The sequence below is a fragment of the Triturus cristatus genome, chromosome 3_2 (assembly GCF_964204655.1).
Source record: "Triturus cristatus chromosome 3_2, aTriCri1.1, whole genome shotgun sequence".
Classification (NCBI taxonomy): Eukaryota; Metazoa; Chordata; class Amphibia; order Caudata; family Salamandridae; genus Triturus; species Triturus cristatus.
Genome location: NC_140584.1, coordinates 214,381,855 through 214,402,984, shown reverse-complemented (window position 1 = coordinate 214,402,984; position 21,130 = coordinate 214,381,855). Strand labels below are relative to the sequence as shown.

Genomic DNA, 21,130 nt, shown 5'->3' with positions numbered 1-21,130 from the left:
ATGAAGCTGTTTGCATAATCATTACAATATTGTTCTTTTTTTTCTTCTAGCCAGTCTTGCCAAATGTGGATGCTTAAATTACAGATTTAGGCCATTATTTAGGCCTAGGCAGGTTGGCTGCCTAGTGTGTACGGTGGTGGAGGCTCGGCCTCAATGGGCTTTGTGGTATATGACCCATTTAATTTAAAAATGTCTCTTGAACAGACAGGAAATATGATACTATAAATGACATGGAAGTAGCACTTTTAGCAAAGTTGGCCTGCCCACTGTTTCATGGTGGCCCGGAAGTCAGTTTTTGTTTTACCGAAGTAAACAACCAAATCAAGTTCCCCGACATGTTGGGAATTTTCACACAGCATGGGAGATATTGATTTTTCTCCTTGTGCCAGTCTGTAAAACTTTGTATGGACTATGGATGCCCCTAGAAATATGACAGGCAGAGGGCCCTGGACTCAGAAAGCCAAAGACCTTACTGCTCTCTTGAGGCTGGCTCACCACGAAGCTGTGTGTGACGGAGTCAGGTTTGGCTCTGTTATCAGGACTGAAGCTGTACTCTCAATTCGATCTGCGGTAGAGGACTCAGAGGTTCGCAATTTAGTGATATGTCCTTCGTTTGGTGGAAATTATCCAGCCACCTTGAAATGAGACCCTTAATTGTCTCCATGGGAGAAACTTAACCTGCTCCCACGGCCATTTTTAACTGAGACAACAACAGTTCATTTTTCATTATTTTGCTGAAATCGTTTTTGTGTTCTTGCATTAGTTAAACCTAATCCTTATTTTTTATCCTAAATTCATACTGCTGCCAGCTGTTTATTTACAGAAAGGTCCATTAGCAGCACACTGGATTATAAATTCAAACCCTCACCAAGGTGTTTTACAGAATCAGCTTAAACAAGGTAATGCTTGGAGCCCTGTAATAGGCAGTATAGTTTAGTAATCTCATTCAGGCTATTTCAGTAGTTTGTGGTTTGTCCCTATGAGGTTCCAATCACGTCAAGAATGATCCCTAATAAATAATTCTATAAATAAATAAAATACAAATATTCCTTCCTTCTCAACTAGAGAGGCGGGGGACCAATTTAACAAATTCGCCACTCTATGGCTTCATGGAACTTGGCTTTCATCAGGCAAAGCTTAACCACAACACTTACAGTAAGGGGCGTATCCCACAGATCCTGTGTACAGTTCAGGAGACAGACAATCGTGTCCTAGAAGAAAACTACAATCCCACGGGGGTGTCTGACAAATTAGAAGGCATTTTAACTAGGAACATGTTGACTGTTGTTTCGTTGTGTTTAGAATTGTATATTCAAATGTACAACCTTGAATTATAAGATTAGTCAAGCCCCTAAAAAGTGAACAAAGGGGCATATTAACAAGCCAGGCGATAAAATTATTGCCGCTTTAGCGGCAGAAAACTGCCGCTAAAACGGCGATAATGGGCTTGATAATATGCTCTGTGGAATTCCAATTGAAGCCCATGTTAGATGTCCTTCACATTTAACATGGGCTTCAATTGGAATTCCATAGAGCATATTATCAAGCCCATTATCGCCGTTCTAGCGGCAGTTTACTGCCGCTAGAGCGGCGATAATTTTATCGCCTAGCTTGTTAATATGCCCCAAAATTTCTCTTAACAGAATCACAACATCACTGTTATGATAGAGAAGATATCCACATATCAAGGAGTTTTTACCTCTTCCTGGAGCTGAAAGGGGAACATGGCTACCTGAAAGTGAAGAGACTCTGGCAGAATAAAGTCTTGTCTCTTCTGGAATTTCCCACGAGAGAGTCATGTTTTACTCACCAATAGAGTTTTATTGCCATTATGTAATAATTAAGAAAACTTAAACTGGACTATTTGGAATATTTTCAAATTGATTAAATCTACCTTGCATCTTGACAGTTGCTTTCCTTTCATATTTCTTTGATTTCCAGCAGGGAATGAGCTTTATATTTATTCAAATTGCCATGTCAACAAAATGCATGGAGAATATTCACACAACCATTTAGAGGGGTGACACTTATTTAAAAATGGACAATGTAAACCTATGTACGTGGAATTTACACCCGATTCACAAAACGTGAAGAAGTAAATGCCTGTGATCTACTAAAGCATTGTGTGCAAGCACCAACATAGATTGTTCATAAAAACTGGTGGATTTAATTTAGAACAGTGGTGGTTCCTTTTTTCAGTAAGTGAAGTAATTAGAGAAGACGCACTTATTTTGTTATGCTCCCCCTCAGTTTTCTGTATATTTAACTAACACAGATTCTTGCACAGTTTGCGTCATGCTATGACATTGGAAATTGGTGTGATAGTTTCCGTTTCTGGTTTGTGGCTAGGATAGATACACATTGAAAGGAAAAATATTGGTCTTGAACAAAAAAGTATGAATAACATTTTGGAAAAGTACACAAATCTCGCAACCATACATGTATAAGCTACTCACAGTGCATTTAATATACACTTCCAGGGATAGGAAAACATATGTGCTCTGTGCATACATGTTTTCTGTGCAGATCAGACAGCTATGCATGTAAATATTGAAATGCTCTTTTTTGAAACATGGGAAGCTTAGTAAAGTTCTGCCCAACTCAATCACCCATCAATTCCAAGAATGGATCTTTATAAAATATGAATTTCAAAATGTACACATATTTTTAGATCAGGCCCATAATCGCCTAGAAGAGTTAGCTAGCACTTTATTGTGGTTGATAGCAAAGCCTGAAATCTTTGGGAAGAGTGGGGCAGTAGCACATAAATGCAGGATAAAGAATATTATCCCATAAGGGTCTTTGTGTTGTTGAATAACACCTCACTCTAGATTAGATTCAGTTTAAACACTATTGTCGTCAAACTCCACCATATTATGGCCAGCTTGGTAGTGAAAGCACTAAGCTAAGGCTCAGTGAAAGAACAAAACACCATACCTGTCAGCTTGAAACACGAAATGGATCTGCAACCATGTAAAACCTGGAATCACCTTCTTGTAATAACTGCAATAAGCTGGCCATGGACCTCTTGTATAAGTTAACCAAAAATGGAAATGGCATAGACCCCGTTTGTACATTGTATTGGAAGGTAGGGAGCTGTTAAATAGTGAAAAGACCACCACCCTAAAACAGCTGATTAAAACAGATTTAAATTATACCAGTAACACAGCTTACACAACTTGGTACAGTTGGTTTAGCAAAAGGTTGCTGTAGCAGAAGTTTGTGCATAAGTCCAATAGGAATTACAATCAAGCATCTAGGGTTGGTCTCGGACAGAAAATAGCCCCTGACACCAAAATAAAAGTGGCCCCATTAGCAAATCAAATGGATAAAAAAGGGGCCCACATTCTGCATACTGGAACAGTTTTGAACTTGTAAAGACACCATGTACAGGTGTTTTGTAAAGTATAGAAGACTGCATGCAATTGTGCCTGATACAGACAATGTTTATGGGAATATCAAGGAAATCAAAGGTAAAAATTGCCCCATACAACCATGAAACAGGCCCCAAAATGGCCAAAACATGCATTGGCAATGCCAATAGGTCTGGCTTATGAATGCACTGTCAAGCCAGACCTAAACACCTGTTTATGTTAATGGCGGCCCTCCTCTCATCTGTGCTGCTTCCAGAGAAAAATAGCATCAATTATCTGGTTATCTAACACATTAATCGCATTGCAATGTCTTGTATGTGCTCTTACAAGTTCAACCTCCGGCAGCTGTATAAACAAACAAAATTATCACAGATTTGTGGAGGAGAAGCACTTTTTAATGTAATCACACACCTTCATGCCCAATCAAAACATGTACTCCTGGCTCCCAACATGTGGGTGGATTCAAAGTGCCTTTCTACTGATGCTCCCATGATTGTGTGGCAACAGCTGCACTTTCAAGCCAGACCATAAAAGTGGCCTGCAGACTGATCTGTTAGGCCATCTCTTCTAGCACTGTCAGATTGCATTATAGGCCAGTCTGACCCTGCCAACACCACTGTTGTCTGTCTCATGTCTAAGATTGTCTAGCACTTATAGAACCCATATTTTTACTTCTGTTTTGTCTAAATTCGAGATGATATGGCCCTAGCAGTTGGTGTAACTCAGCAAAATGGTGGATTGACTTCATGACCACTTTGTTCAATTGTTTTGCTGTATAGGGACACAGTGATATTGGTCTAAATGTGTTAAGGTGTTTTCGCATGAGCGCTGGTTCTTCAAAAGTGTCTTCTCAGTGGCTACTTTCCACTCCTAAAACCCTTGTTCCCCAGAACGTTTGAGTAGACATTGTTTAAGTAGCTGGACAGGGCACTGGTCTTGAACAGATCCTTAGTCAGGTTGTGGAATCCAATGTTCGTGATGGATTCAAACTCCAAAACATTAACGGAATACAACGTCTTCTGTGGTGGATTCAAGATGGCTTGCAGTAGACTTTAGTGTGACATCCTGTTGGATTTTAGAGATAATATTCAATAATTCCTTTGATGTATTGTTAGCTTTCCATATATAATATTGCATTATAATTATGTTTACTGACTAAGTTGGCTTGGTGGACTTCAATTTTTACTTTTGGTGGTGGGCAGGAGAGGACTTGTTATTATTATGAAGTGCTATTGTTGCTTTATGTATTTGTTTTAAAAAACAAGGTTTACAGACTTGATCAAATAAGTGGAGGATCACATAACATCTAATTATGATGCAGAAGATAGGTTGCTATAAATACAGCTGATAGATAAATACTCTTGGTAGAGCAGGAATATTTTTTCTTACCAGCTTTATGAGTATGAATAAGGATGATGTGAGTGTATCGATCTGAATATGAAAGGAAAAGTGGAATCAAACATGATCCTCAAATGTTTCTGAGTCAGAGCGAGCACTGGAGATAAATCGGGTGTCTAATGAGAATTTGATCCTCTGAATGCCATTGCCTCCATTTTATCCAAGATTTATCACAGGCAGCAAATACAATACAATGTAAGCTAAGGATGATTTGCGTATCATTTACATAGGACATATAAGACAATTAAAAGTTCTTAATTAAGGTTGTAAGAAGGGCAACACAAAGTTTAAATAGGGTGAAGCCAAGAGAGAACACCTGTGGGACGAAGCAATATAGACCATTTCTAAGTTTAGCCCAAAAAATGGGGTTTAATGCATAGATTTTATCACACCAAATCTGCATGCCCAGGTATTAACTAGATTAGCAAATATGTAAAAAAGAGAGTTTCTCTTGGGTGTATCGGACCACTTAGACTGCAACCAAATCAAGTTCACTCCAACCAATTCCGACCAACTCTACTAGAGGTCTAAAAAACACACACCAAAGGGGTGGTAGAAATCGGGTTACATTCTCAGAATCATCTGGCTCCGGTTCTGATGATGAAATTGGCAGAAATAATCAAGCTGCAAATCACCTAAGAACCGAATACGGTGGAAATGCACAAATGACCAACAATGTCCCCATTTTAGGCTTCACTGCCCCACCGTCCTCGTCCTCTTTTTTAGATCAGCGCTCGAGGAGAGGACAAAGAACCAATCGGGGATACGGGAGAGGACAATATGTGAGGCATCAACCCCAAGAGGAATTCCTGGAGACAAGGAATCGCAAATACTGGAGATAAGTAATGAAAATTTTCCAATTGTCAATTTGTCCAAACGTATCATGACTAACATGGAACTGGAGATCTTGGCTCAGGGTTTCAGTTTTGCCCCCTCAACCCAAGTGAATAAATTTAATTTAGAAAAAGACCTTAAGTCTTTCTTCCGCAAAATCAGACTAACTAGGTTCTTTGAGGATAGAGAGTATAGGGAAGATATTAACATCTCAGGCCTCAAACCAAAATCCACCTTCACTCCACACATCAACCAAGTGGACAAAAAAGTAGAGATCTTTGAACAAGTAGTAGAAATGAAAATACAAGAAATGTGTAGATCCCAGCCTCCTACCACACATAATATAAGTAATGAACAGAGAAATGCTATTTTAAACCTGAAAAATGATTTAAGTATTACAATTAAACCCGCCGATAAGGGCGGTGGGGTTGTCATTTTTGATACCTCTGACTATGAAGGTAGAGTAATGAATCTCCTTAATGTTCAAGATCACTATAGTAGAGTCCCAATGAATAAATGGAATGAACTAAAAGGTATGGTGAGCACACTCCTTACTAGAGCCAAAGAAAATAAATGGATTTCCGATAAGGAATATTGCTTTATGCATAATGATAAACCGGTTATTCCAGCAATATATGGATTACCAAAAATCCATAAGGATGCTCAGAACCCACCACTCAGACCAATTGTGAGTTGCATTAACTCACTTTTGGAACCACTGAGTAAATATGTGGACAGCTTTTTAAGACCACTAGTCCCAAAACAGAAATCCTACATTAAAGACTCTGCCCATATGATTACCACCATTGAAGGTTTCAAATTTAACAACCAAACACAAATTTTGGTCACCCTAGACATTGAGGCCCTCTACACAAACATACCCCAGGATGCTACCCTTAGTGTCATCAGTAGCATCCTGGGCCCAGTTGAATGTAGAGGGGCCCAAGCCGATTTCATTTTGGCCTGTACTGAATTAGTACTTAAACATAATCTGTTTTTGTTTAAGGACGATCTCTACCTCCAAACTAAGGGTACAAGCATGGGGGCTACTTGTGCCCCAAGTTTAGCTTGCCTATATGTGGGAAAATTCGAGAAGACTCACATTTTCAATGAATCTGCTCCATTTTTCGAGAACATCGTTAAGTGGAGCAGATTTATTGACGACATCTTTTTTATCTGGGAGGGACCCACAGATACCTTGGAAGAATTCCTCATGTGGCTAAACCTGGGTGACCCCAATCTGAGATTTACCTCGGAATATAGTAACACGAGTGTGACCTTCCTGGATTTGCGAATTAAAGAAATGAAAGGAACATTGGCAGTCGAATTATTCACTAAACCCACAGATAAGAACACACTATTGCACTATTCAAGCTTTCACCCGAAGGCCCAGAAAGACAACATCCCCTTTGGACAGTTCCTCCGTCTTCGGAGGAACTGTTCATCCCTAGATGATTTTTATAAACATTCGGAGGTCCTTAGCAAAAAATTAAAAAACAGAGGGTACCCCAAAAAATTGATTACACATTCCCGTAAACGAGCACGATTTTATGACCGTGACAGTATGTTAGAAGGAAAGAATAATAGAAATAACCCAATAACTCAGGATACAAAAAAATTGGTGTTTGTGAGCCAATACTCCAGTTCGAGTAATAGGATAAAAAATATCATTAACTCGAGTTGGAGTATTTTAAATGATCAAACAGCGAGTAAACTTGATAGACCCTTGTTTGCCTTCAGACGTAATAACAATTTGAGGAGGGAGTTAGTCCACACATATAGAGAAACCTCCTCAATCCAACAACGCACCCTTACAGGTACTTTAGCAACTGGTAACTACAAATGCAATAGTTGCAGTATGTGTAGTCAATGCCTACAGGGTAAGGAAGTGGTCTACAACAAACATACTCTCACCTCCAAGTCCCTGAATAACTGCAGGAGCAAGAACTTGGTTTACCTGCTCTTGTGTCCGTGCAATTTGGGATATGTCGGTGAGACGTCCCGTGAACTACGCATTAGATTAGGAGAACATAAGTCTGCCATAAAAAACAAGAAAGAAACGGCCCCCTTGGTGAACCACTTTGTGAACGAGGGACATACTGAAATGGATTTCAAGTGGTTCATCATAGAAAAAATAGTGGGTAACAAAAGATCGGGGGACTTAACCCTGAAAAGAAAAAAACGGGAACAATGGTATATCTCAATCCTAGACACTATTAGAACAGGGCTTAACACAAAGGAAGATTGGATGAGACTTATAGACTAATGGATCTGTTCAGATTACAACTACTGCTCTGAACCTAAAAAAGCTTTTTTCTGGTACATATAACTATACTCAGAGGTCGATCCGAAGGGTTTCATCGATGTACCGGCCATCGATGGACTCATGAGGCCCCCCTCTTTCTAGTATATCTACCGCATAAATAGCGCACTTATAGACAAGTGCCACTATGTGAAGAACGATTCAAAAAAAACATGAGGCCCCCCTCTTTCTAGTATATCTACCGCATAAATAGCGCACTTATAGACAAGTGCCACTATGTGAAGAACGATTAAAAAAAACAGACTGTATTCATGGAGCAAGATGAGCAGTAGAACTGTTATTATTTCCGCTACAAATATATAATATACATTTAGTGTATTTAGATACCGATACCATTATCTAAATTTTAGGCTGAGTATAATAATTTTGTTAGTTATTTAACATTGAGAATGGGTGGACACCATCCTCGCGGTTATGAATTCTGCGGCAGTAATCACCCTTAAACGTTATATAAATAAGAAATCAAACGTTTTTTAGACATCCAAATTATTATTTGAATAATGAGTAGAATACCATAATTTAATGGTGTCAACAGGCGGATTGCCCGCTTACACTATATTTCTTGTCTTAAAATACTTAAATAAAACAAAAAAAATTTTTTTCAATGTCCACAATAGGGGGATCATTTCCTCATATAAATATACTCTTTGGTTATTGTCTTATTTAGATTACGAGTGATCACAAAACTTTATGATTCGCCTCCCGTTTAACATTAGGTGGACCCCACCAACAAGGCAACATACCTTGCGGTAGCCGCTTTAAGATTGGTGGGCCCCTTTAATTTTAAAATAAACAACGTCGACGCTTTAGAGAAGGCGGGTCGAGCAAAATAGAAGATGGGAAGTCGCGCTCTCTTTACGTAGTTTCACAGGTGTAAACGATCTTATCACGTTTACCTACGTATAAAAGTGACCATTGAAAAACGCAATCCAATCGGTTACTGACCAGGGGAGGAACAACACGTGAAGACGGCAGGATATCTAAATAGAACCGAAGGACGCCGCCACGACGCGCTGACACCACTCACTCACGAAGGTAATAATAAGACAAGCAGCACGGAGGGACATTTTTTCCTTCCTTACTTTACTTAGGCAAACATAGTCGCCGTTTTCGTAATTGGTTTTTAAAGGAAAAAACATTGTATAATACATATCCTTTAAAACGTTTTATTCTCCATCGGAGATGCTTTAATTAAGAAACTAGCATAAAACCGCTACGATTGCCTCTAGAGAACGGGACATTCAGTCCACGAAAATTAATGCAAATGAGATCTGTAGGAGACCCGTTACCTATAAAATATATTATTTTACCCGTGGACCTGATGATATCTTATTTTATAGGTGTACAAATGGAACTAACGCCCCAATCAGGAGCCTATGTTTGACAATGGAATACGTGCTATATTGATGCAGTATTTTTGAGGCACGCACCTATCGGATTCTAGTGAAAAAATCCCCATTTTCCGCAGTAACTTTAAATTATCGAGGTAAGCGGCCAAACCCAAACGATCATATTTTGTGACATATAGCACAGAGATTAGGACTATATTTAAAAGTCTTTCTCTATATATATTTGTATATTTCCCATTAGATCCATTATTTGAACATATTGGGACTCTCTGAGAATTACATCTCTTTATGGTACAGATGATATCTATATCTGTCCTTCAGATCGGATTGCACCCGTAATAGGGGTATGTATGCATTACTGTTGCTGCACATACAATGAGAAATATCGGGGACGAATGGATATTATAGTCTTATTGATTAACCCCTGAGTACCTTCTATGACCTTTGGGTCCAGGTAACTGAATTATAATATAGTATGTATGATGATTGTATGACTGAGATTGATATGGATTTATGAATGGATGAATTGGTTATCGATAGCCGCATGCACTCACTGACAAAAACTATTTTGGTTTTTTGCTCTATAAATGTATGATAGATGGTTCCCAGTCTCCGCATAATAATGTACGAAATGCACAGGAAATCATTTTTCTTTTCATCTTCTGTAAAAAATTAGATAATGCATATGACAATGTTTGTGGATGATTGACAATAGTGGAACCATCATTAGTATTGTGGTTAGAATTAAGATAAATCACTTTTATGATCCTAAACGACGTTCTTTTTTATTTTTCATTATCTCAATAGGTTTTTAAATTGCTCAAAAATATTGGAGAGCTTTTATATTGTTTTGTCCTGAAGAAGGTGGATATTAATTAGAACTCACCACCGAAACGCGTCGACGCCTACATTACCCAGAATTGGTCTAAAATCCAGAAATTGTCTCACATTTGGATCTACCATATCAAAAATAGACCTGTGATACACATATATATGTATATGATTGTATGCTGGAATTATACCATTCTGTGATGAATGAATAGAGTTCACACTGTATTTTCGCTCTCTAATTTTTTATGTTTTTTAGACATTGTTTATATACTTTTCTGATTATTTGTATGAATTCAAGTGCACAATCATTGATATGTGAACAAATTGTTATTAATAAATCACAATATTAATTTTTACTTCATTTGGTTTGTTGTCTTTGAGATATATGCGGCTATGAATGTGTGTTTTTTAGACCTCTAGTAGAGTTGGTCGGAATTGGTTGGAGTGAACTTGATTTGGTTTCAGTCTAAGTGGTCCGATACACCCAAGAGAAACTCTCTTTTTTACATATTTGTGGTACCCTGTCTCTTGGGCAGTGGGGTCCCTCCCATATTTTTTATATATAATATTAACTAGATTAGCACCCTTAAAGTTCTTTCTTACACAAAGAGATAGCGAGACAGCAGGATTCCTAGTTGCTTCCCCCCTGACACAATCACATACACTTATGAGCAATTAGGATGGATTTATAAAAGGGGTCCTGATGTGAATCCAAATATTTGGAATTAGATGTCTCTCCCACCAAATAGTGGAATGCTTCATCATCGGCATCTATCCACATCCTGGTAGGATGGTACCACCAGGCAGGCTCGACCAAATCCCCCATGTGGGTTTTTTTACCCCTGTAAAAGCCAACCTGTTTCGACCTACATTTAAAGTCCATACAGGTCTGAGGACTGTGTCAGGGCTGTCAGTATCACAGCCCATCTGCTCATTCATACCATCCATAGATATGAGGCCTAGGGCTCTTACCTTCAATAGGGATCCTTACTGGAGAAAACACTAGAAATGGGAGGGTCAGGAGCCATGCACATCTGGCAGGAGACAACTTCCTATAGGCAAACATTCATCAAGGTAAAGTGCCTGCCTTCAATACCTGTAGGTCCCCTCTCAGACTTCTGCTAAATGGTTTTTACTGGGGTAATTGAGTCATTGATTCTCAAAAAGACCCCATCACCTGTTTTTATCCATGTCTAGGGTACCCAACGAATAAAGGAAATCTCCTTGGATATATCTTGAGACATTTTTATCGCTTTTCTTCTGGATCCCTGCATTATATCCAGTAACAATTTATATAAGAACTCTCGATTTTGATCAAGTCTGTCTAGGTGGAACCATCCTACCAGGGTGTTGACAGACACTGATGATGTAGCAGTCCACTTTTTAGTGGGTCAGGTGCCTACTGCAAAATCTTTGGATACCCTTCAGGTCCCCCATGTACATCCACGCTAGTTGCTCATACGTGACTCTTCAAATTCTGTCAGGTTTGATATTCTTAAATTTAAAAGGGATTTCAATTTTATTGCACCCAGTAAATATGGCACGCAATTATAATTTCACAACTTATAATTGCTGTCATTGGCCAAACAGGTGATTACACAGGGATCAAAATTCACTGGGGTATTCATAGTCAAGCCCAGAAATGAGTATTAATGTGTTCACAGCAACACTTTCTGCCATCATACTTCTATGATGCACTATCATGATGGGAAACAACAGACCCAGTCACTCTAGGACAATAGAAATCCCTGCAATGCCATCCAATATGGTACTACACTAGAATATCATTGAAGTATCTTCCTACATAAATATTGAGCGCTAAATATCCTTCACAATGCTCGCAATTAACTCATTGGTTCTTACTGGTGATAAGAGGAGATCCTTCTTTCTGGAAATGACAACAAATGGTGAACAAGCTGGTGGCCGCCTACCTTGTGGTACCTCTTCCACCTCCTGTTGAACATGTCAGAAATTCGGGGATCGAGCTCGACTTCAATCTCAAGTTCAAGCACAAGCACATGAAATCCCTTTCAACTTCCTGTTTCCATCTCCTATCAGTCCTAGGGAAAATCCTTGTATTTCTCCAGGAAAAGCATCTTCCGGGAAGGACTTGGCCCAAGCCCTTATAAAATTGAGGTTGGCCTATTGCAATTCCCACTTGGTGTGGCTTCTTGCCCACCTCATATGCATCCAGTGGCGGCTGCTGCCTATCTAGAGTGGTAGGGTAGCCAGGGAAAGATAGGGGTTGGAGAATAAAACAAAAAAACAAATGTACCTGCCGCTTTGCTCCTGCTGATGCTGCCAATCGCCTTGTTGCTACTCTATTCTAACCCGGAAGTGGATGGACATCAAAGCAGAGGCTCCCCACCCCATCCAGATGCTGTTCTCTAGCATGAGAGCAGCACCAGTATTGGTCTGGAGGGCCCCGTTTGCCACACAGATGATGCATGGGAACCTGTGCCTTTTCCCCAACCCTGCTGGTCAACACAGCTGGGTTGGAGAAACATAAGTGCACATGTCTGTTTGGCTGGCCTAAGACACCAGCCAAACTGAAAGGCGCACTTAGAAGTGCACACTATTCCTCCTCCCTGTCATGCCCGGCTGCCCTATACTCATTGACCAGCTTAGACAATGATAAATAAAATGATAACACAATGTAATTATCATGTTATTTATCATCTGCTGCCACTGGGCAGTGGAGCGATGCTCCTCCGCCATTACAGAGGAGCCACCCCTGCTTGCATCAATTTCACTGGCTACCTATTGCCAAAAAAAGTATCTTAAAAGCACCATATGTCACAAAACATTCCACAGAACAGCATTTGATTCTTTTATGGCCACCATGTTCTCCAAGTACTCCCCATGCACCCTCTACGATCACAGTCTCAACATTTGGTCAATGTTCCTAAATTTAAAAGAACTAAACATGAAGGTTGATCGCTGCATATTGTGATGGCCAAACCCTGGAAAGATACACCAATTTCATACCATACTCAAAGTAACTACCAAAGCAGTTCTCTGGCTTTCCTTTCTTCCTGCCTTCATTAAAGAGTGGACTTGAAGCACCTGGACACCTCTTTCTGAGGTTTAGATTGCTTAGTAATGCTTCATTTATTAATTCATGCAATATGAAATTTACACCCAATGGTTTGATATTCAGGACAATATTTGTCAGATGATATTTGTTACAACAATTTTCTGACATACAACCAACCGGTGGCTGATAGTGCGGTTCGAATGTGAGTAACATAACTTAATGTAGATAATAATTAATACATAATGGAAAAAAAAACTCAATGGAAAGGTAGCTCTTTACATTAAATTTATACTACTGAAATAGGAACTAGATACACTTATATAATGGTTGCAAAAGGTGGTCGCACATTGTGCACCAACATTTTGTGAGCAGTATTTCATTTTGCAAAGTTTTATATCAATTCACAACAATCACCATTCATAGGGGGTTGCAGAACGACCTGCCTAAATTAGATTATTTTGGCTTGTCATAATGTGTGACTCCCTAGATTGGCTCAAAACACAAGGATAGTTGTCTGTAGGGAACAGCAGACTTTAATCCCTGTGATTGCATTTTCAAAATGACAAATCTTTTTTTAAAGCAGTCTGTGTTTCTTAAAAGAACTAGTGGTGCTTTAAAAGAATACAAGTTTTCCATTTTGAGGAACATCTGGGAGAGAAAGCAGAGGTGCCACCAAATTTCCTAAAGAGGAGGAGGTCCAAGTGGACCTTGTCTGCTTTAATAATAAATTGCCAACTCATTTGAAATGTTGATAACTGTACAATGCAGTTCCGGTCACAAAGCAATTCATACTAAACCACAATTTAGCAGGAACCCTCTTAATAAACCACTTTCAATTTAGTTTGGGTCAAAAAATCCATTTTAAGAATCAGAAAACTTTCTGACTCGTAAAATGGGTTTAGTAGATTCCACAAAACCACTGATTCAGTGAATTGAAGAGTCTGCATTCTAAAATCATTCCGCATATCTGGCCCGATGCTTGTGAACAGCAGGTCATAGATTCAAAGAAGTAGGAGTAGGCCCATCTAACCTTTGATCATTGTGGCTCATATAAGATGGTTAACATCGAGAAAGGAAAACAATGAAATACACTGAAATAAAACCTGCACTTCACCTTTTGTAAGCAACCCTTCCAAAGTCAGCAAATATATGAAGTTTGAAGCCATTTTTATCTGATAATTGTTCATTTTACCGAGCCTGATTCAAATCAAAAGAAATCCTTTTAACTGGAGATCTTTGAACATCCATGAAAGCAGCACAAAAGGATGACATTGATCTTCGTGACCCCTGTCTGAAAGGAAAAGCTTCCATCTAAAATGTTTAACCTTTGACGAAATTTCGTTTCATTGATGTGCATAACCTCCCAGGGTGACTTAAAAATATGAATCTGGCTAGATGTAAGGGCGAGCACTGCCAGTCATGTCTCATTTAATACTTTTGGGGATTTTCAGCCCCCAAAGAATCTGTGTGTTGTTAACTTTTCTCAGAAGTCTCAGAAGTGCTGAAAAAGCGGCTTTAAAATCATTGTTACATAAAATGCCTATATAGACCTTGACTATTGACTGCTAAGCAACGTAATGACTTAAAAGCTGCTTTTCCTTGGTCTGTGAAGCAAATGGTATAGTTTATGCAAATTTGTTCTAATGTTTGAGGGAATACCGTTGCACCTCACACCCTGCCTTAGGCAGAAGCACTGATTGGGATGCAGATGTCTTAGCTCCTTCACTTGGAATGTCTTCTAGCATAGTTGTCAAGTGGATGTTTGTATGGGTCGGGTCGGCAATATTTTGTTTGGGGGCAGGGCAGACTCTTGACTATTCAAGCAATTCAATCCACAGGATTCCCTGGCTAACGGTAAAGGTTCACTCTATTAAGTACCACCTCCCCCCACCGTACCCCAGGAAGCCATCCTATTTTTGTGGCCACACAGACCTAGAGCTACAGAACTACTGAAGGGATAGAAATGAGGACCATTTACAACTCTTTTCAAGCGACACATGTTCAAACCTGACAGGGACAATTTTAGAGCACGTAAGTGATACTGACAGGGCAAAATTTAAAGCATGCAACATATACTATACTGATTTTTAAAAGTCAAATATACAGACAAACAACTATTTGTTTCATAAAGTAAAAATGTGAGAGCACACCAGGGTGTAAAGCTTAAAATAGTAGTATATTTTAATGATACACTCCTAGGAAGATATCCATAAAAGAGGTAATTTATCATAATGAGAGGAATGGTATCACATGTTGTAGGGACAGATTTCCCTACAAGGCTTAGAAAAGATGTGCCAACATTGTGTGTTGAACTTTCACTGCCTGCCTACATGTTCTAATTTGAAGTCCTGTTGCAGCATATTGACTTGAAAAAAGAAGTGGAGGGAAAACAAGCATGGCCTTCATCATGGGATCACAGAGGAACAGTTACCTGATTGTAACAGATATTGAGGAAGTCCATTACACCTGAATTGCTAAGGTGTTACAAGGACCTTGCAATTAAGCTGTTCTAGGGTAACTGTAACACAAGAGGTTCAGAAGCAACAGAGATGCATTTCAGGATTGTAAGTCTGTTAAGCCTGGATCATCTCTGATCTACTCAATACCCCAGGGGAAGATGTATCCCTTCATAACCAGAATAAGAACACAGCGGTTCTTCGTCAACATCCTGTGGGCTGCAGCAGGTTACCCTCATTATAACTGAATGGTTTTTCCAGCTATAACTGCTCAGGAGATAGCTTACTCAAGTTTTTTGGCATCCAGCCCTATTTGAGAAAAGGAGATGCCGGCCCACTCCATGAGCCTTAATAGGCACTGGGAACCCCATCCCCCAGGACTGAATGCCAATATTAAGGGGTGGGGCATCCATTTCCTCTCCTGACCCTTAATATGCCCCGAGATCCCAGCTCCCGGGACCAAAAGCAATTGAAAAGGGGGGCGGGCCCATGCGGCCTCTCTTCCAGAGCCTTTAAAGACCCCAGGAACACTATCCCCCAGGGGCAGCTCAGTTACTGTGTCCGGGAAGTTCACTCCTGGGAAACATTAGTTTCCCTGTCCTCATTAGCATGGGCAGGGAAACATGTGTCTGCTTCCATATGGCGGTAGCATATTCAAAGCATTGTTAAGGCATATCTGCTCTAACTCAGTGGAAGCTATTAAAATGTTCTGGCTGTTTGGGAGCAGACTTTTGTTTTCCTGCCTGCACTCTTGCAAGCAGGGAAGCACACATTAGTTCAACCTGGCAGGAGGAAACAAAAACAGCTGCTTCCACCAGGCATGATCAATGCTGGCTCCCACAACATGCAGGGAGCCAGCTGGGGCTGCAACTTGCTGTTTGGTTTGTGCCGCAGCAGGGCACCGAGAGCCCACCTAGAAGAAAATCAAGCCCATGGGATGGGGTCACCAGGGCCATAATAGGCCTCAGAGTTGGGGGATGTGTGCCCCCTTCCCTTTTGATTGGAGTTCAGCCCCAGGGATGACGTCCAGGGCCATTTTTGGCTCAGGGAAGGGGTCAATGTGCAACACCAGCATCAACCAGCACCATGAGAGCTGTATTTCACGGTCCAGTAGCAACAGCTCGCGGTGACCACCAATGCAAAACACCAGCAATGACCATCTGTGAAAACCCACTGGATCATTGCGCTATATTGATGACTGTCCGCAACACCAGGCCTGCTCTTCGTGATACAGCGATGACTATTGATGACGCTCTCCCTGTTCCTTGTAGTCTCCTCCATCGTTAAATGGACTCTTCACGACAGACTTTGAGAGGGTAACTTTTTCAGTGGAACAAACCTGGTCCCTCTAGACGGCCCGCACTCCAATGTAGTCAGCCTGAACTTGTGATTTGCCCCAGCCTAGCATGGCCAGATGACCGCGAGCCCACTTTTGTGATCTTGGGCGCTATATCTACTTAAAACTTTGAAAATGTATGTCTCCACTTCTCCCGATTTAATTTTTTGTCATTCTGGTATCATTTAAATATTAAAAGCTACTCTTTCTAAATTTGTTTGGGATTTTTTTTGTGTTGTGTTTTCACTTCATTTCTGTTTGTGTGCTCCATAAATACCTTACACCTTGAGTCTAAGTTAAGCCTGACTGTTTTTGTGCCAAGCTACCAGAGGGTTAAGCACAGGTTAAGTTAGTAATCTTAGTGGTTCACCCTAACAAGGATTGTGGTTGTTGCCTGAGTGGGCCTTCCACCCCCCTCAACCAATAACCCAATTTCTTGTAGCAGCCTCCTCTGGCGTATGGGGTCTTCAAATCACACTGCACACGGGTGACGTGAAGATCGGCACAGCAGTCTTCACATGGCCTCCCATGGCATACAGGGTCACTGGCTCACACCTGCACAAGGTCAAGAACCTGATCGGTGCAGCAAAGCTCACAGCTCACTTCACAGCAGCCGTCCTCTGGCAAATGGGGTCACTGACTTAACCCTGCACACAGTCAATGACCTGATTAGTGCAGCAAAGTTTACAGCTTACTTCACAGCTGTCCTCCTGTGGCATACTATGGTCGCTAACTTAACCCTGCACTCATTTCAACCACCCGATCGGTGCAGCAGCTTTCCCCTCACTCCTCACTAACGAGATCCACTCACCATTTTCTCCTCTTCCTCATGGGGCTCACTGATCTTGGCAAGCAGTTTGGCACTGTTGCTCCAGGGGCAGGTGGTCTTGGATACCCTTGGGTGATGTCCCCTCACCCAGTTGGGAGTCTGGAAGGCCTTAGCCTCCAGCCCTGGTCAAAGGCATTAGACTTACAGAGCTTCCTGTCCTTGCACAGCCTGTGTGGCTGCTTGACAGTTGACCTTTGTGGGGGGCTCAAGCTCCTCTTCTTACAGTCTGTTTCCAGACACCAAATGTGATTTAGGTAATGAGTCTTTGGGGGTCTACTTTCTTTTGAAGTGCCATCTTGTCTGCCCTGCCCTTCCTGCAGAAAGCAGCCTGTCACTTCAGCAGTCTCTCCAAATCTGATAACTGCACAACAGACCATGGAAGTGACTAGAGGTTCACACCCGGATGTCAGCAACAGTGATGTGTGTATCAAAAGTTTACCCCAGGGTCTCAAGCCTACTATTTATGATTCCTTTATCAGCCCCATCTCCTTCCTGAAATGTGCCCAGGACCTTCTCAGTGACCTCTTTCTGAAACAAAGAACACCCTTTGTAGTGTACTGGAGAGCCTGGCACTCCTTACTCAAGTGTGTGTACCATCCAGCTCACAGGAATGCAGAAATTCCCACATGTGTCTGTGGGGATGCCTTCGCTTCCTCATGCTCCTCCAGTGAGTCCTGGATCTCCCAAATTGTAACCCAGTGTCTTCCATGTATTGTACCATCCACAGGCACACATACACTCAGCATATGTACACAGGTTATACGCACTGCACAGCACTACATACTAACTTGATGTAGGTCAAGGGTGAGTTAAGCAGACAGCAGCGGAACTTGTCATGAGTGAGCCTCTAGGCCTCACTCCGGTGGCACGAGTAAAAAAGCTTGTTCACTTCTACTGATCACTACACGGAATGCTGCCACTACCAAGCTCATGTTGCTTATCTCCTGGAAAAGGCAGCAGCCTTTCACCACCATGAAAGGAGCACTTTAGGTGCCCCTCCTGGTCCAAAAAGGCTGCAATCCATGAGGAAGTCCTATGTCATAGTGCATACGCAAGATCCATGTTTGCTCTTGACAACAGAAAGCAGCACCAGGAATCCAGACTGGACCTCACACAGGACAGCTGTGTACTTCCATCACCATGCAAGGAACGTTCCCATCCCAACTTGTCATTTTAAAGATGTTCTCCAGACACAGCATTTGTGCAAAGTAATGGCTGTCATAGCAGATATAAATGGTACATGCTCTAAGTAGCAGTATTGGAAACATGGCAAATGAAGTGTAAGTTCTTTGCACTGGGCAGTCATCAGTATTCCTGACACAATAATTGATGAGAGACCAAAGGGCAAACCCTGCCAAGAAACCTCCTCACCTTGAAGAAAGTAAACTGCAATCCCTCCTCTCACCCCTGACATTTACTAAAGGATAGTGCTCAAGGGGAACTAAACATTAGCCCTTCGCTGACAAGGCCCTCACTGAATTTCTTATCAAAGCCCTGTCTCATCCTCCTTCACTTAAGTGGCTGGACCATTAGTGTTAACCTGGTTTTCACACACCTAGCACTGTTTTATCACTACTGCCTCAAAAGCAGCAGGATCCAGCTCACCTCAATGGTCTCTACCCAAAGGTGCTGTTTCCATTATAGTGCAATCATGATTGAGTGGTTTAAACGTTAAAGTCCCCATAGTATGAACAATTTGGAAAGAGAAGAGCATATAGATCCTATTTACTCAATTGTCTTTTTAAGAGATGTTGCATATGGTTAGCGACTCAACATTAATGATCATTTCTGTATCCCTTTGGCTGGGACTCCGCACTACTGAGAACGCATCAACCATGGACTGCTTCTTCCTGGCTCCTGGCAATGGAAAGCTCTAGGTGCCTAAGGAATAAAAGGAGTTAGGATTGACTACCATTTACCAAATACAATGTAACCTATTTGGTCACATAGTAGAGCTCAGCGTTGATTGATGGGATAAGTTTGAATTTATTATAAATTCAAAGCCGAGCTGATATAAATCAGTCCCAGAAACATAGTATAAAATACAGATTTACTAATGGATATCCAAAGTGGCAGATACAATTGATTCTCAATAACAGAAAGCAAATGAGGAATTTGTTAGCTATTACATAAATAATAAGAAATAAACTCTGGTGAATAAAAATAGAATTTTGGTCCTCTTGCCTATACATGAGTTTGTCTAAGAAGACCTATTAAATCCTATTCTAACTGGGAATCAGGGTGACCCTATTAATCAAAGAAGCATGGAAAAGGTGTCAGCATAGCAGAACTTCTGTAGAATTTCTCGAAGATAAATTATAATGTATAGCATAAAGACACACAACAGAGACAGAGAGTCTAAACGGCATCTGAACAAAGCTAAACTGCATTGCCCAATTATACCCACAAGAGAACCTTCTAGAATTTCATGCCACATGTCTAATAATTCCTTGTCTTCAAACAGCACACTTTGGATACTGCACTCATGACTTTTTTCCTTTAGTCTACTCATTAAATCATCTTAGAATTCCTACCGTATCCATATTCTGCTTGGACAGTAGTCCTCCCTTGCTTCGTTAAATCTTCTTATCCTTGCCCAGAGATACTCCTTTCAATCCTTGCTATCTCTTTCAGACAATGTGCCTTTCTTTAACCATGAGATCATGCATCCACACCTACAGAGGAAAGAAGAACATTGCATCCAAATCAAGCATTAATTTTAAAATTAAACACTGTGAAATCCAAAAGTTTAGAACCTATGGTCAACTTCAGTATGGCAAACATTACAATACATGTTTTAAATGCATTATTCCAAACACATATATAGGTACAATATAGGTGTAGAGCACTTTTTCGAATGGGTAAATTTTCAGTTATGATATAAATGGAGAGTATTGTTTGAAGAAATACATGAACATGTAAGAAATACAGTCTTATTCAAACCACACAGAAATAGATATATGAGAGAACGGCAACTTGTTACTGTAAAGAAAAAATGTTAGTATAAACACTGATATAAATGTCAAGATTATACAATAGATGCACTTTCTGTAACTGTTCAAGTGTACTGCATTGTGCTAGTAAGATTACATCACACGAGTACAGGACACCATACATACATATATATGTGGCCTAATTAAACATGAAAGGGTGGAGCAAAAATGATGATGCTCCAGTGCCATGCAGAAGGTGGGTGGTGAAATCTGCTATAAGGTCACAATGTAGACGTCAATACATATGCTTGTTCATGTAAAATGACCCTGTGTATGTGGATGGAAGCAGGGATGGCACTATTCTCAGAAATTGGACCCAAGTACCACTTAGCATATCAATAGGACAGCAGCAGTCACTATATGCCAGGAG

The 21,130-nt window shown here is 40.6% G+C and overlaps 1 protein-coding gene across 1 annotated transcript in view; it reads right to left on the bottom strand.

Annotated features, from left to right (window-relative positions):
- The window catches only part of THSD7B (thrombospondin type 1 domain containing 7B), a 2,208,177-nt gene that overhangs the window by 1,967,248 nt on the left and 219,799 nt on the right, over positions 1–21,130 (bottom strand). The window contains exon 2 of the mRNA XM_085647534.1: positions 20,302–20,442. Coding sequence (XP_085503660.1) covers positions 20,302–20,310 — 9 coding nt within the window. The 5' untranslated portion in view covers positions 20,311–20,442. The remainder of the gene's footprint in view (positions 1–20,301; positions 20,443–21,130) is intronic.